The sequence below is a fragment of the Condylura cristata genome, unplaced genomic scaffold (assembly GCF_000260355.1).
Source record: "Condylura cristata isolate star-nosed mole 26May11 unplaced genomic scaffold, ConCri1.0 scaffold00002, whole genome shotgun sequence".
Lineage (NCBI taxonomy): Eukaryota > Metazoa > Chordata > Mammalia > Eulipotyphla > Talpidae > Condylura > Condylura cristata.
Window position 1 is genome coordinate 71,285,884 of NW_004567103.1, and position 18,290 is coordinate 71,304,173.

Here is an 18,290-nt window from a genome sequence, read left to right on the forward strand (position 1 = left end):
GTGAAGACCATGCTAGGGATGAGGATAAAGATGATAACAATGAAAAAAAAAATTCCTTTTGACAATTATTGTTGTTAGCAACTGCTGAACTATCTATCCACATGGCCAGGCAGATTGTTCATTTACAAGCATGCCTGGTATCCTGTATTAGTATTTAATTCGTTGATAATGTAGTAATAATAATGAGGACTATTAACCTAAGAATCCATCCTCACTGTTTTCCTACTTATACAGAGATTTATACCCTGAAAACCTCTGTTGAACTTACAGAAGTAAGCAAACACACAGGAGAAAAACTATCACTGAGGATTAAGAAAGCATATGTGTCAGGATCAGAAAAGGAGATACCTAGAAGATTAGCAAAAGTAATGAAAGAACAGTTTCTTTTCCTCTGTGTTTGAAAATATACTTACAAACCGAATTACAAGAGAAACAATAAAAGGTAGGTGATTATAGGATGAGGGGAAGTAATAATAATAAAAATCTCAGCAAGCAGGACTTTTGTGTGGTTTTTAGAGGATTAAAGAAGGCATATACAAGAACATAATGGAGTAAATTTCAGAAAGGGGTGAAATTTTGACAGAAAATCAGAATCACATTATTAAAAATGAACATTATTGTTTAACTGTAACAACAAAAAACTCTAATTTGTTCAGCCTGGAAGTGAATTTTAGAAAGAATGTAATAGATGCTTTCATTCATCCATCTCTTCTCCAAACATACATTGAATGACTTTGTTAGACTCTGCTCTGTGCTAGGCATTAGTAGAAAAATTCCTGAGATAGTGTAGTCTCCCTCAAGAGTCCATACAGGGTGACTCACAGGGAAACATGAACAGCCAATAAACATGGTGACTTGTATTGTGAGGCTCTCTGTGGGCTGCTAAGGAACTGGGGAGAAAGGAATTCTTTGTCTGACTGGACAGTTTCCCAAAGGGAAAAAAGAAAAAGAAAAACTCACTGGGGATATGCATAATGAGTAGAAATCAGGTAACAGTAAAAAGTGGGGACAGACATTTCCACAAAGGGGGAAAAATGAGAGCTAGATTATGTATTATAGTAATACATAAGGGGTCCAAGGGGTCCCTCCTTGGTGGTGAAATGAATTCAAGTGCTGTACTATGCTGTACTACAAGCAAGCCATAGCCACTTTAGTGTGAGGAGGTGACCCACATGGTGGGTCAGACCTCTTCTGACTTGCCCACTGCTCCCCTCAGCTGTGTACTTCATCAGTGTGCCTGTTCTGCTCCCCACTCTGTCCTCTCACCACCCCAGCAAATCTGGCCTGCACACCAGTTCTGTATGCATAAATAAATTAATCTTTAAAAAATAAAGAAAGAGTATTTTTTGAAGATAAGATTCACTATTGGATGTAAAAATTAGTATGCCTTAGAACAAACAAGATTTATGTATTCTCAAGGAATCTCCTCCAAGATATGTATTAACTACAAAGATGAAGAGTATAATTTTACAGCAGTAAAATCCAGCAGAAATCATCTTCACACCCCTTCAGATGTATGTTGTCATACCACTCTCACCACCATAAGGTAACCATAATCCTCTACCATAATCCACCACGGTGGTTCGTAGCCTATTAGAAGGAGGTGGAAACCACTGTAGATAAGCAGTCCAAAATCAAAGCCACCCAGGGAGAAATCATGTGGCCATATCTGTTTTAAAGAGTTATTATTCAAACACTATGGGAAATTTCCAGTTCTTTTTCAGGCTCCAAATTAATTATTTGTGTAAGAAAATAAGGACACTTTACAGACAATTCAAGAGAAACTTTAGACACAAAGCTTTTTAGCAAAATTATTTTATTTTCTACCAAAAATGTCATTAAAATCAAATGTAATCCTTATTGATTTCTCAGCGCTGTGTGAATGAATTCCTATACCTCTAATTTCTCAAATATCAGAATACAGATTCAAGATCTGTTCTGTTTTAGGAGGCAGAAGAAAGTGTTTTCCTCCCAACTACCACCCCCAACCATCACCCTTGAAAGGACTCTTCTTTTATATCCAAGACCATGAACAGACTCAACAACTGCTTTCAATCTTCCTTTTCTTATTGAAATGTAATATGTGGACTATCATATTTATTTTACCCCCCCCCCTTTTACAAAGTAACAAGGAAGCAATGTTCTCTGGACACATAAGCTATAAAACAGGAAGAATTTTCTATGTTCACCTTCTAATTCCCTGGTGATAAATTATGGAATGAAGTGTGCCATGATAATATTAGTTCTTTAAACTCTCATGTGAAGGAAACACTGTCACAAGGAAAGTGACCAAACAGAATTATTCATGGGTTTATAAATAATATGTTTCCAAAGACATAATTCACCCATTTAATAGTATAATCCTAAATCCATGAAGCCTGGTAATGGTAATATGGGAGGAGCCTGTCTTATCACAATCCCACTAATTAAGACTAAACCAGTAAAGCCATCATTACTGGATTTTCTGATTCTTCTGCAGTATTGTGAATATCTGCTGTTGGGATGAAAGGTTGTCTATGGAAATTGGTGGATTTTATAATAATAATTACTAATAACTAATTTTCATTCAGCCTGCACTAAGTATGATGTACTATATGTTAAAAAATATTACTTACTGGGGATAATTTATCCATGACCTTTTGGAATAGGAGGAATTATCATGTCATGTATTATCATTGTAAATCCTCTCTCTCTTTTATCTAATAGCAATCTCTTTAATATACCTCTGAGAACCTATTTTAGCTATTCAATCCAATGGAGAATGCTGTAAAAATTTATCTTTTACAGACAGAGTGAGCTGCTTTTCTCTTTCCTTAGAGATTCTGGACTTTGAATAAAGGGAGTGTTAGGGGATGAGAAAGCTATGTTTGTGATTCAGTGACCTCACTTTGAGTGACAGCTAAAGCTAAGAGGTTAGTTGATTGTCCTTAGATCATGGGCAACTAAGAGGCAAAGCCTAGAATCTCACTGAATTTTCTTCATTTTGTCTTGTGTTCTAACCTGCTTCTTGATTGAGTACAGGATTTAGAAGTAGCTGCTGCCTAGCAAACCAACACAGGAAAATTTAGTATAAGGACAAGAGACAGGAATCATAACATATACCATGAATTGTGCTTTTGTCTTTTAATATGCTGCTAGGAGATGAAATATTTAATTCTGTGAAATATAAAGAATCTCCTGGCAACTCCAGTATAGGCCAGGTTACATATATATGAGTCATGGGACTTGGACTTGTTCCTTAAAACAAATATGTATTAAATGTCTATACTGTGACAGATATTGGATATGGTGGAAGTTGTTAGATGGGATGCTCAGGAGTTGACTTGAAGGTCTCCCTTCACTGGCTTCTATCAAAATAGACATCACTTGGTGTCTCTGCCCTCTCACTTGGTCACATCTTACCAGATTGAAAGATGGACAGAGGCAGTGACTTATTGCTTTGAAGATTTTCAGAAGAACTTGCAGTAACTACAACTGGTGCCCTTTCTTTTTCCCTTCTCCTTGGAATCTGTCTGGTCAATGCTTGGTCTTTGCTTTCAGTAATAGCAGCCAGTCTGAGCTTTCCTCTTGACGCTTGTGACTAAAAGTTTCAATCTTAAAGCTCATTTTTATGAAACCCAGTTTGCCTCATACCTATAAGAAGTTTTCCCTCAGGTTGACTAGTAATAGTCAGCTGAAATAGGGCAAAGGGGTAGATTTGTAAACAACATAGGCCTGAACCCTAAGGGGCCAGGGTTATCCACATGTATATGAGTGCAGCTGCAGTGGGTTTTGCTACTTTGAAGCACCCTGCTTTAAATGCTTAATGTTTTTCTGTTGTGACAGTTTTTTTTTAAAAAAACAACTTTCCTGCATTTATATTTTGTACTCGAACCCACAGACATTATAGGCAGTCTTGTTAAAGGTCCCCAGGTCCATAGTGGGGACCAGAGAATGTACTGAATTGCTTAATCTTTACATTTTGAAGTCAACTTGGCCTTGAAAGGTCATTTTAGGCATTAGAGGGTAGAATGTCTAATACTTCTAAACCTAGGAGATGTTACTGATATGGTAACATATATCTGAAGAGGTATAACTACCTCTGAATAATATACAACGTAGATACCAATATTATGTCTGTAAAAATAATATAATTAAAAATACATAAATTGTTCTCTTTGCAGTGAAAGAAAAAAAAGGTAAAACTGACTGAAATCTGCATAAAGAACATTGATAAGATTCCAGTAAATATTTAGGTTGTATTGGATTTGCCACTGCAAATTCTATTCAAACGTCAGTATTATCCAGCTAAGTCTATATTCCTGAGATTTATTGAAAGTCTTAATTCACATCACTATCCCCTTAATTCCTTTTCCCCCACCTCTGGAAACACAAATTGATTTCCAATAGCCTGCAGATTAATTGCTAAGCTCTGTTTCCATTTTGCTGTATTTGAAGAACATCTATCACAGATTTTGGTTCTCATAAGACAACTAAGAACACGTTTCAGAAGCAGTATCAGTGGGTTCAAGAGGACTTTGTCCTACCCCTTCGTGTATTTCTTGGGCTAAAGAAGTGAGAAAGTTAACATTAGGGAGATTGGTAGGAGAAAAAGACATTATTATACATATGGAGAACTTGCATGGTTGTAAATTCTAAAGCAAATGGAACAAATGAACTCAGAATCAGAATGAGGGCTTGAGGCATCAACGAGAAAAGAGGGAGTCTCACGTAATAAGGAAGGGATGATTCATATAATAAAAACCTTGCCTCTGGATGTTTGCTCTGTCTAGTTTCTCTGATAAAATGGTGATTTCTGGAAGTGACCCTAAATCTGGGTGATCTTCATGCCTTAAGACAATGGTAACAGTTTCTTTTGAGGCCCACATTGCCTTAATTACATTAGTTCTACATGCCAAGGTGATACATATTGAAAACTGGCTGCTCTGTGCATGATAGAAAAGGCCTACCTGAACATTTTTGGGAAAGCCAATCATATAGCAGTAAAGATAGTTTCAGTTCTAGCGTGTTGTTTCTACTGAAACTCTTGCAGGAAAAGGGAGATTTTTTTTTTTTTTCAGGAAGGCGCTTTCATAGGACTAATCAATTCCATGGCAAAGGGCTTTGTTAAGGTTATAGAAATAGAAATATGACTGCCTGCCAGCATAAGAGAGTAAATATTCTAAAATAATCCACACAATGGAAGACCATGGCAACAGAGATAGAGGAATCAAAGGAGAAATGTAAATTAGGAAACCTTACATACACCGAATGGGAAATGGTAAAACCTCAAAAGACTCAATAATTGGACTACTACCATTGCAAATTTCCAAACTCCACAGGACATGATATTGCAAATGGCACTTTCTGGAGTGGGAGACACAACCCTTAAGTGAATTTCCCTCTCAGATATGATGAATGTGCAGTGCCCAAATTAAGCTATTTAAAAAGACCTCCAAACAAGTTAAACTTATAGGTGCAATGTAGTTTTTTTTTTTTTTTTAAAGATTTATTTATTTATTCATACAGAACTGGGGTACAGGCCAGAGATGCGGAGGGTGAGAGGATTCACCAGAGACAGAGCGGGAAGCAGAACAGGCAGATTGAGGAGGTACACAGCTGAGGGGAGCAGCGGGCGGGTCAGGAGAGGTCTGCCACGCCATGTGGTCACCTCCGGGGCAGGTGGGGATCGAACTCATGCGGAAGTGGCTTTAGTTTCTCAGTGCAGTGCTTTAACCGGCTGCGCCACCAGGGAGGGCCGCAATGTAGTTTTTTAAAAAAATAAGTGTGGTCTGATTGACACCCTTTGGACTCAAAATAAAAAAAAAAAATACCTACTACTTTGAAATATCTTTGGATCTTTGCTATGTTCTTTGGAAGCCCTCAGTTCTGGCTTTCTCTCCCTGAAGAGGACTTGGAATGTCCTTCATTTCTATATTACCAGGTTTGCAGCAGTGGTGGAATAACCTGTTATATTCTAATAAATCTTTGAACCCTTAAAAAAGTGAGATACATGATTTGAGATTTAATATGGAACTTATTCAACCCCTAAAGTCCAAAGGAACTGTATGTATTCTAGTGATGGACAGTACAAACTGTGGCTCTTAATGGAAACCCAACTCTGTTTAGACATTAATAAAACACCTTTCACTAAGATCAGAATAAAAAAAGGACTTCAGGTACAACGGTGATGCGGTTTGATTTTGAAGTAGGGGCTCGGTGATCTGTTGTGGGCCATGGAGAGTGACTTTTATCTGCGTTACTACGTGGGTCACAAAGGCAAGTTTGGGCACGAGTTCCTGGAATTTGAGTTCCGACCCGACGGGAAATTGAGATATGCCAACAACAGCAATTACAAAAATGACGTCATGATCAGAAAAGAGGCCTATGTACATAAAAGTGTGATGGAGGAACTGAAGAGAATCATTGATGACAGTGAAATTACAAAAGAGGATGATGCTCTGTGGCCACCTCCTGACAGGGTGGGCCGGCAGGAGCTTGAAATTGTCATTGGAGATGAACACATCTCTTTCACAACATCAAAAATTGGTTCCCTTATTGATGTCAATCAATCCAAGGATCCAGAAGGCTTACGAGTATTTTATTATCTTGTCCAGGACCTGAAGTGTTTGGTGTTCAGTCTTATTGGATTACACTTCAAGATTAAGCCAATCTAAACTAAATATTGGTGTGGACACAAGGGGCGGGTGAGAGTAGCTGTTTTTCATTACCATTATCAGGAAATTTTTGTGTATATTGGGGCAATATTTTTTTTATAAAGTATAAATGATTGTCTAATAAAAAAAAAACGACTTCAATTTCTTTGGGCTTTTCATACCCAAAAGCAAGAATATTTGATTCAAAGTAATGAAATTACTTTGAATTTTGAAGTAGCATTTGAATTTTCAAGCAGATTTTATAGATGGGCTTATATTTTTACCTAAATCTGATACTGAAATAGAGTTTATATTATCGGCAATTTTATTATTGGATTAATTTAAAATTTGTTAGTGAGTTATAGCAGGAACTGTGCTTGAACAGAATGCAAGTTTGGGAAAATGGGTAGAAGAATTTTAGTTGGTTACACTGTAGAATTTAATTAGTGAACTATTTCAGTGGGGAAAATCATCTACATTGTCATGCTAAACTCAAGAGCATCCTCAATGAAGTGTGATTGGTATGAGAGAGAACTTTGTGAAGGTAAAATCAGACCAACCTAATGGATTTTCTTCTTCTCTATGGACTTAACCATACCAAACTTGATCATGTATCTAAGGTTAAGCAAAATGGGTTAAGAAAACCGCTGTTGGGAGTCTGAAAAGAAAATATCCATTATCCTGGTTCATGTTTCCAAGGAAACATTGCCTGAAAAAAATATCCATTATCCTGGTTATCCATTATCCATCATTCATATCCATTGTCCATTGCCTGAAAAAATATCCATTATTCTGGTTCATGTTTCCAGGGAAAGAGATATCAAAGTATATAATCCTTTAATCTCTTAGCTTCTCCTCTTTCTCCTTCCTCTCTTCTAAGGCATATGGAATAATCCGTCAGATTAGAAATGGGATAGGGAGAGGAATTAGAGTTGCTCAGTCCCTTTCTTGCTCTCTTTTTCATTTTTCTTTGTCTGCTTCAAATTTGTGTCCTTGTCTTCTCTTGACCATATTCTAAGCTTGTTAGGTGAGGCTTTTCTTGGGGAGTATTATTATCATTTTCTCATGCTACTTCAAGATCATAGTTCAGTATTAATCACCCCATTATTAATAATATAGCATTATGAAATGTGTGTTGCCTTTTGCCTACACCATAATCTCTGTTTGCTCTAGAATTGAAAAAAGTTGACATTCTTAACTCTCTCCGCCTGTTGATACTTAGAAGACTTCTATTTATAAACTAGATGATCTTTGTCAATACTTACCCTTTCTATTTCTCAGTTTCTCATGTGTAAAAAATGTAATAATACATGTATCTATGTTTTTTTTAAAGATTTATTTATTTATTCTTGCAGAACTGGGGTACAGGCCAGTGTTATGGGGGTGGTGAGAGGATTCACCAGAGACAGAGTGGGGAGCAGAGCAGCAGATTAACAAAGTATACAATGCTGAATGGAGCAGCAGGCAAGACAGGAGAGGTCTGCTGAGCCATGTGGGTCACCTCTGGGACGGGGATCAAACTCTCACTGAAGTAGCCATGGCTTGGCTTCGCAGTGTAGCGCCAACCCACTGCGCCACCAGGGAGGGCCCTGTATCTACTTTCACAAAATTGTTATAAAGAGTTGTAAAGTACATAGAAAAATGCTTAGTCAGTCGGAATAAAGGAGAAGATAACCACTCCTTTATATTATCAGTTTGTGCAGAATTTGAGGAATGAAAAAGAGATATTTTTATTGGAAAATCCATAAAGCCCAGGAAATTAGGCTCACATGTCCTAATATCATGGCTTTGACTTGACATTATCATAGAAAAAGACAAGTGATCAATATTTATAGTAAAACATATGACCTGTCTTAAAAAAAGACATGTGTTGTATGTTATTAGAACTTAGAGAGGGAAGCAACTGACAATTTAAATGATAGTACAACTGTAATCACAACTAGTCCAAGGAAAATTGTGAATTGGAGTTTAATATTTTTTAGACCCAGAGTTAAACCTTCATTTTAGTACTCTCGTCCATTTTTCTGCCACACAGTGATCTATGATTTTCACCACTACCTGGCTGCCCTCCTGGAATTGCTCTTTCCAGTATTCAATTCCAAATTCAATAGCAGATTGGCACAACAGCTGCCTGAAGCACCATCCATATGAATGCCAAGCCATCAACTAAGGATTGAAAACATTACTGGATATGTAACAAGGTGGAGAAAATTGAGTTTATCAGAAAGGAGAGAACATTGTGTACACTAAGTATTTTAGTTCCAAGTAACAGAAGCTAACTTGGGATGATCAAGCAGAAGTTTTTATTAAAAGGGTATTTAGCAGATCACAGAATCATAGAAAGCAAGCTGGAGACTGCCATAAAATCATACTGTTAATACTAGTGAGAAAGTGGCACCTGATGATTCTACACATTAGCTAATACTATGAGTCCCAACACTATCCAGAGTTCATTTCTTCTGCAACTACTGTTTCTGCCTACCCTCATCTTTTCCACAATAGTAAAGCAGCTTTATACTTTCTGCAGCCACCACAGATCCCAAATACTAGACACTTCTTTAATCTTGCTGCAGCAACAAGAGGAGAAAATTGGATTCTGGGCAATCCTTTCTTTTGCTACTGCTTACTTTCTATCACAGTTTTGCAAAATCTGTTTTGCAAAGTCTTTGCTTTGAAAAATCAGTTTTTCAAAATTTGCCCATCTAGACAGATTCCAGGTTTAATTCCAGCTGTGCAGAAGCTGACAAAGCCAGCTCTCTGTCTTTTCCCGTTGGGTCTGAAGCAACCAGAAAATAAGACAAATATTTAGTATACTAAGAGTCTTGGAGAAGGATTGAGATCTTTTAAATATCTCTTGGTCCTAGTATTATCTTTTTTTCTTTTTAAAATGAATGGAAAGTTTTCTTTTTCTCTTTTCCTGTTACATGCACATTTGGAGCCAGAACTCAAAAAAAATCTGCAAGGCCAAGCACTTCCACAGTGTGTTCCCTTTCTCCAACATTCCACTCACAGTAATCTGCCTTAAAAGAAAATAGAGATGAATATATATTAAAGGCAAATTATTTTGAAAGTACATCAATTTACTCTCCTTCCTGGGTTACCCATGTTTCTTGATATTTAATGAAGCACTGTGCTGAAGTTCTCTCCCTGATACTTCAAAAGTATAGTGTCAAAATTCTCCTGGTCAAGTAAAATAATGTCAGATACTACCGGACAGTGGAAGTCTTTCAATATAATGATGACATTGCTCTTCAATGACTATGGCTCTTGCTCAAATATGTCACTGTATTTGTGCTGCCAGGCATTATGTGTTCAGATGCCAAAAATCACTTCAAGTCTTGGCTTTGAAATATAGATAAAATACTTTGATCAAATTTCTTCCCTAAAATGAGAAACATCAACACTATCAAGTAAATACTGAGCTAATATTAAACATTATTCTGGTGTTGATGAGAGTTCTGAAATACTTTCTAGTGGGTGTGGGGATTCCAGAAAATAACTCTCTCCAGCACCAGAGAGTGTGCTGCCTTTAAAATCTGTTCTGACACAAGATAGAACATCAGGTTCCACAGGTTAAGGGTGTATACTATAAGATCACCCCACCCATCACCACCACTTCAGATACCAGTTACAAATCCAGGTAATTACCTGTACTTCTGACTGACTGAGTGTGGATTAGAGGTTCCACCAATCTCCTTCTTGGGCTTAAAGAATTTGCTAGAGAAGCTCACAGAACTGAGAAGCATTCTACTTGCTATGTCACCGGTTTATTAGTAAAGGATTTAACTCAGGAATAGCCAGAGGAAGAGAAATATTTGGAAGGTATATGGGAAGGAATGGAACGGAGTTAATGTAAACGAGGAATATAAAGTTTCCATGTATTCTGACCTATGTGGCATTTTCCTGAATTTCATAGTGTTCGCAAGTCGCAAGTCCCTGAATCCTCTTTGTGGGTTTTGTGGAGTCTTCACTCAGGCATGATTTGGCCTATTGGACATTAGTAATTGTTCGGTCTCTACCCCTCTCCTTTCTGAGGCAATTATGGAACGATTCAAAGTTCGATCCTCAGGACACTCCCTGCTGGTGCAATGGGTTAAACTGGGGCACTGGAAAGCTAGAGGTCTATTCCCAGCCAGGGAGGTGACCCACATGGTGCAACAGACTTCTCCTGTCTTACCCGCTGCTCCCCTCGGTAGTGTACTTCGTCGATCTGCCTATTCTGTCCCTAACTCTGTTTCTGGTGAATATTCTCACACCCTGCTCCCTGCACTTCTGGTCTGTATCTCAGTTCTATATTCATAAAAAAAAAAAAAAATAGATCTTTAGGGCCCTCCCTGGTGGCGTAGTGGGTTAAAGCACTGCACTGAGAAACTAAAGCCACTTCACATGAGTTCGATTCCCGCCTGCCCTGGAGGTGACCACATGGCGTGGCAGACCTCTCCTGACCCGCCCGCTGCTCCCCTCAGCAGTGTACTTCATAGATCTGCCTGTTCTACTCCCCACTCTGTCTCTGGTGAAGCCTCTAACTGCCCCTGAGCCTCTGGCCTGTACCCCAGTTCTGTATGTACAAATAGAATAAATCTTTTAAAAAAAAATAGATCTTTAAAAAAAATATTCGATGCTCTACCATTTGGTTGGCTTCTTGACAACCACCCCCATTCTTAGGTACTTCTAAAAGTAACCTCTGTCACATAACAAGAAACACTTTTATAACTCATCTCTTAGTAATGTCCAGGGGTTTTATGAACTCCATTCCAAGGACAAAGTTAAACAACAAATATATTTATGTGTATATGTGATATTATAAATCACATCATTATATTAATTTTTGTTTGTTTGTTTTCCTTTGCTTCTCTCACTGTTGAAATTCTACCCAACCTCCAAATCAAAATGAAATCCATATATCCCTGAAACTCCTATCAACATCACTACTCTCCCCTCAAAATTGTGCTTTGTTCTTTTATAACAATCACCACTATTACAGAACAGTTTGCATTAGAATATGTTAGCTGTTCCTTCACCTCCTTTGTGACATTATTTCTAGTAGTCAGAGTTGACTTTAGCTTGTGTTTCCCCACATATAGACAGTTGGGTATGTAGAGCAGAAATTATGAAAGTGTTTGTCAGATTGAATTAATTATTAATTTGTATTTTATCTATTAAGTTTGTCCTTTGCTAACTGGGCAAAGAAGATGAAGGATTTTAATAGAATATTGAGGTATCTCTTCATGTAACTTATTTATTTTTGCAGGCGTATTCTGTAGCCACTTTGAGAACTTCTTAGGTATATATAGGGATTCCTTAAAAACAATAACTTGAGAAAGACAAAAAGAAGTTAATTAAAAGAAAGTTAATTAAAGCCTTACTGTCGAAAGGGAGGTATAATAATCTCCTCCCCCCCCCACAGTATTAAAAGGGAAATTTCCTGAATCATCAGAGAAAAATGACAGAGCTAAGAGAGCTGACTTCAGGGTTAATTTAGTTGAATTTAGCAACAAAATATAGGGACATTTTCAATCTCTTCTTCTCTTGAAAGATCATCAGTAGAAGTTGGTCTCGAGAAAACCTGTAGTGACAGACATAATGAACCAAATTCTTTAGTCACAGTTTTTGGTAGTAAAATGTCATTGGGTAGAGTGACAACATAGTGACTAGGGGACTAACCTCTCTTTCTATATGTGACTAAACTTCCTCTGAGATTTTGACCTGTTTTAATTTGAGAAATAAAGTGTGTCATAAAACTTATATATTGAATTACACTATTTAAAACTGTAATTAGATTTTTACTGTTATGGCAGTTAAGCATTTATGCCAAAATACATGGAAAGGATCTGGGGAAGACTGTGAAACTGCCATGGGGAAATAAATAGCAATATAAATTATAAGCATAGGGAATTAATGTATTCACAAATCATAGCCTTACTACAGCGTACCTTCTAGTTGCTACTTATTCTTCCATTATCTCACAGGATTCTCACTTTTGAGGAGAGCCTTATTGAATGTTTGACCTGGAAGACATGTGAAAATTGTCCAGTCATTTCATTTGACAAAAAATACAAGTGAGACCTAATATAGTTCACAAGGAATGAATACCAGAAATGGTCTGATATCAGGTCTCTTCTAGTTTGACCTAGCCCTGATGAAAAACAGTCTAAGGAGCTACCCAAAGAAAATGTCCTTTGCTTCCACCCCAAACATCAGATTTTCTCTCAAGGTCTCCTCTTTGAAATGTTTGCTTTACAAATTTTAAGCCATGAGGAAAATCAACACAATTCTATTGTTAAAACTATATATAAAAACACGGAGAATCTTTCTCAATGTCTTACTGTATAAACACAATCCCAGCTATAGAGCTAATCTTCTCTTTGTTAACTTTCTCTCCAATCTCATCTAAAAATATATGCTGAGGAATAACCTATTCCAAGAAGCACTTTTTAATTTTTTTTTCAGATTATCACCACTTGCATTGCCTCTTTTTAACACTGGGCACCTGCAGGTTCTGTTTTGGCTTTGCTCCTAATTACTAAACTATTAGCTTGCTCTTCATCTGTTCTTGGCCATTTAGTCTATGTGGACTTGTTTTCTCTGCCTTACTGATTATGAGTTGGGCAGTGTGATAGCTGAAACAAATCCACTCAGAGCCAAATAGATAACCTTGTTCAGTATTAATTATCTCATTTGATCAAATTATCACTAGCCACTCCATTCTTTAATAAAGTTCCAAAATTAACAATCAGGGCTTCATATGGATTAAATTGGCAAATCCTGTGAGTTAATCCCATTAGGCCTTTTCAGGTTTGTTTTTATTGATAAATTATATGTACTTAATTTTAAGCTTGTATTTGACAACTGTAATCGGGTGGGTTTTATTTGATAGCCTATATGTAATTTTCTCTGGATAGCTCTGTGTATGAGCATGTTTTGCATGCCATAATAAAGAATGACTGGTAAATAACCCACTTATAGACAACTAAAGAGAAAACACATTCTATATGGCCTGTCCAGCAGGAAAACATCTGAAACTCTTTGACTTGCTTCCATAGATGTGAAAATTCCTTACTAATTCTCCTAATGGTCTCTATTACCAGCCTTTTATTGATTAGCATGGTGCAGTAATGACTATAGAACACTAAGATCAGGGTTTCCAAAGAATCACACATGGTTTAATGCTTTACTGTTGCTGTCTTGAAATAAATAATTTGATTCTTTAAATATGTGTTTTATAAGTGAAGTCTAATGGGACAATAGGGCATATACTTAAGCAAAGGACATAAATGGAAAGATGATAAATATTTTGTATTCTAGTACATTTAGTGGCACTTTTTACCTTCATTTTGATCAAGGAATCATTTTGAGTGAGAGTAGAATTATTGCAGTTTCTACTTGATATTGTCATTTATATCCATATATGGCCATTTGAACTTTTGTCCTGGCTTACATCCTACCTACACATTATCTCAATTATGAAGGTCCAGTTTCTCTCACTTTTACCAATATAATTTCAATTATTTATTCAGAACTTACTCTGTGTCAGAAATTTTGCTAAGCAATTAACCCCTGTTATTCATATAATCACCATGGCAGCTCCCTGGGATCACTATTCTCATTATTGCCATTTTGCAGCTGAGGAAATTGAAAGTTTGGTTAAGTAACTTGTCCAAGGTCACATGGTAAGTGTTGGAATTAGAATTTGAACTCCAAAAGACTCAAACCAATTTCAGCACCCTAGAATCATAAATAAAGAATATCTAAATATCTAATGTCTCTAATATCAGCCCAAGAACTTGATCTGGACATTACATTTTTATTCTTTCCATTATTTCAGCAGTGATCTTTTAATTTTTTAAAATTTATTCTGACCTATAAAAAAGTAAATAGTACTATATTATAGTAAGTTTTTGTTTAACTAACATCCATCTTAATGAGACAACAATTAGGTAATTTATAAGCTCACTATCATTATATGATAATAAACCAGTAATCTGTCTCTCATACTACTGCGGAATATTTGAGTAACCTGTTGTTGTTGATTAAGGTCTTTAGATCAAATTGCACTCTTATTCTAGAAAGCTGTGTGCAGTATAGATAGAAAGTTCAAAATCTGTAGAACTCAATTTTAATATCCTGATTCCAAAAAAGCACTGGCTATATGGTTTCCATACCAATTCTGTAAATATGCCCCCAAACAGTTCACTTTTTCAGTTCATACTTTAACTCCAAGAGTAATCCAAATGCGCAGTTACAGGCAATTTTTCTCCCCGACTGTCACAATGTCACCCCAAATTTAGAACATAGATAGTATTTCAGTTTGTGAACATGAGAAAAATTCACTGTCCACTTCTTTCTTCATTTCCCCCCACTACTGCTCAATCTAAATCAAAATTTCATACTTTCCATAGAGTTCCATGAGGAACTGGAAACCTAGTGGCTATAATGTTGCTGGCACTCCCCTGTCAAGAAGGGGATGGGGAAAGTGCTTTTCCTCTTGAGGATTAAAGAAAGGCAGATATGGGTGGAATGAATACAGCAGTCTTCCTCTTCTAACAATTAATAAAATGTCATCTTCCTTCTGATCTTTTGTCCTAAGAAGTGCAAAATCCAACTATTTTCGAAAAAGTTATTCCTATAGACCTAAGTACTGTTCCGCATGAGTGTTCCTAAGAAGATGCTCTGGAATAGCAAGGAGAGGGGCTGTAGCAGCAGCAGGACACTGTAGAGGACTAATATGTGACTTTATACACACACTTTCCCAGAACATTCATTACTGTTGAGTGCATTCAGACTGTGTCCTTTCTTATTGAAAGCAGTTTCTAGTGTATAAAGCTCCTTTGAGAAGATCATTTTGAATCTGATCTTTGTGGTCTTAGTTTGAAGTGTTTTTTGATGTTAGTTACTTAATGATAGATTATATTTCAAGGGCTGTGACTGGTATAGGGTATAGCTAAGAGTCAGTTGCACCCCAGTTCATTCACTGCTGCTTATCATAAAAGCACTCACTGAAGCTTCTAATATGTAGCATACTGGAAACTAAAAGAAGACCTGACCTTTCATAAACTTCAAGGCCTTCAGGCCACAGATAAATCCATTAGCCCAAAAGGATCTATTTCTGGTATCCTGATGAAGCTAAGTTGTCTTTTTTTTTTTTTAAGATTTATTTATTGATGCATACAGAACTGAGGTACAGACCAGAGGTGCAGGGGCAGTGAGAGGATTCACCAGAGACAGAGTGGGGAGCAGAACAGGCCTACTGATGAAGTATACTGCTGAGGGGAGCAGCAGCAGGCGGGTCAGGAGAGGTCTGCAGCACTGTGTGGATCACCATCGGGGGGCAGGCAGGGATCAAACTCATGCTGAAGTGACTTTAGCTTCTTAGTGCTGTGCTTTAACCTGCTGTGCCACCAGGGAGGGCCAGAGTGAAGTTTTTATCTCATAATTGTAATAGAAGGAGGAATTGTCATCTCCCATTTTCCTTGAGGCTAATTCCAGATCACTCCATACTCCTTTCCGGACAGAATACCTCTATATATCCTCTCTCTCTTTGTCTACACACACACACACACACACACACACATATACACATCCACATATAAAGAGGTGTGTGATGTCTTTTGCAGCAACTTGGATGGAGCTGGAAAAGATCATGCTTAGTGAGATAAGCCAGAAAGAGAAAGAAAAATACCGGATGGTTTCACTCATAGCAGGAGTATAATGGACTAGGCGAGAAAATAACAAAAATAATGAACAACCATATACCAGAGACATTCTGTGGGGGTGGAGTGGGGAATGGGATCAAAAACGGGGGGGGGGGAGGCAGGGGACTATGGTGGTGGCACAGGGGGGATTTGATGATGGGAAACCCGCGGGGATTACAATCAAGATGGAAAAAAAAATGTGCAAAATGATGTAAAAATAAACTTTGTAATAAAAAAAAACTTTGTATATATATAAATGTTCACATCAGCTTTAACTCCATTTTCAGTAAACTGCAAATGCAATGCTATGAGTTATGCAGCCAGAATATCTTTTCATTTCAAATGGACTTCACTTCATTCCACTTCCACCACCCAATACCACAATCCTTTTCATAGTGTATCATCGCTACACAAAAAAAATTGATTTATTGTTTTTATTTTTTTTTCTTCCATTCCCTTTACTGTCCTTGCAGTTGACATGCCCAGATGTGTATCCACCCATGGTACCTCACCACCATCTCTGGTATATAATACTTCATTGCATCCATATGTGAGCTATCAGTCGTTCTTGTCTTCAGGTCATCCCCCTTATCCAGTCTACATTCATGGGTCATGTTCTTGCAAAAAGTAATTTGTGCTTTCATTTTCTCATATAGACTTCTTGTCAAAACAATATTCCTGGATAAAACTTAATATCCACCATGTCTGTGCCTATATCCAAGTGGATAAGTATTATCGGAGAAAAGTTACATAGATATGTAGGTTAGTGTGATTATAAATTCATGATGCCAAATTTCAACAAGGCTTTCACAGTGCCTAACATTAGCTTGATTATGCTACTAAGCCAGTTCTATTTGCTTCAAAATGTAGTTCATTTTTTCTCCACCTTCCTCATAACACTTAACCTTCTCATCTACTCAATATCACTAACCTTTGAAGAATTTGCCTAGTACTAGAAAGGAAAAACAGAAACCATGAAATGGACCTCCACTTCCTGCCACCAAGTGAATCAAGCTCTCCTCATCCCATCCACTTCCTCCCTTTTGTTTAAAGAAAAGAGTACATTTATAGATATAGAGGCTCCCCGATACCCAGGGTATCTCTCACCTTCCCAGGGGCCTCTCTTCATCAGTTATATCATCTTTCCTTACCTTTGAACTATACATTTGAACATGGATACTTCTCTTTAAAATCAAATTTTGATCCCTATCCCCATCCAATCACTACCCCACATATTCAGGTCCCCCAGTGGCAGTTAACTTCTTAAATGATCTATCCAGACACATCCCTAACTTTTGTTTCAATTATGTCAGCTGTAGTTTCAAATTTTTTCCAGAATTTGCCTTTTTTCTCACCATTTGCCTTTTTCTCACAACTACTACGATATAGTACAAGCTACTATCATCCTTTATCTGACCACAACAATAGCCATCCAGTTGGCTTCTTTTATGTTCTTTCTACCTTGCCTACTTGCAGCAGTTTCTGCTCAGGACTGTCCTCCAACCCCCATGGCTTCTTATCTCAGAGGTAAAAAGTAAGTATTGAAAAAAGGTTTTCAAGGTCCGACGTGACTACCCTAACCTCTTGGCTTCACTGCTGTTTCTGAAAAATCTTTGGGATAGCTGCCTCAGGTCCTATGTATATGATGCTCTTTCTGTTTAGAATGTTCTCTCATAGATATATACATGGCCTATTCTCTCTTTCTTGCTTCCTATAGGTCTGTGCTCCAGGATTTACTTCTCATAGACTTCTCTAAGTAAAGCAACCATCCCCACTTAGTAATTCCTCTCCCCCTTAATGATGCTTTATTTTATTCACCTGACATATTTCGATTTTTTTCTGTGTCTATTATCTGTCTCCACTCCATAACAGTAGCATGTTACTTTGTGATTTTTATTTTCATTTTACTACTAAAGCCCTCCCATCTAAAATAGCAGCTGGATAGTAGTTAACTCTCAATAAT

General features: G+C 37.2%; 1 protein-coding gene across 1 annotated transcript; it reads left to right on the plus strand.

The window, feature by feature from the left end:
- Positions 1 to 6,176: 6,176 nt before the first annotated feature.
- LOC101629583 (protein mago nashi homolog) lies at positions 6,177 to 6,781 on the plus strand. The gene has a single exon (XM_012725989.1). The coding sequence runs from the start codon at positions 6,216 to 6,218 to the stop codon at positions 6,654 to 6,656; it is 441 nt and encodes a 146-aa protein (XP_012581443.1). The 5' UTR covers positions 6,177 to 6,215; the 3' UTR covers positions 6,657 to 6,781.
- Positions 6,782 to 18,290: the final 11,509 nt, after the last annotated feature.

What these genes read in the sequence shown, in the direction of transcription:
- LOC101629583 (XM_012725989.1), top strand. Translation starts at nt 6,216, where the DNA reads ATGGAGAGTGACTTTTATCTGCGTTACTACGTGGGTCACAAAGGCAAG.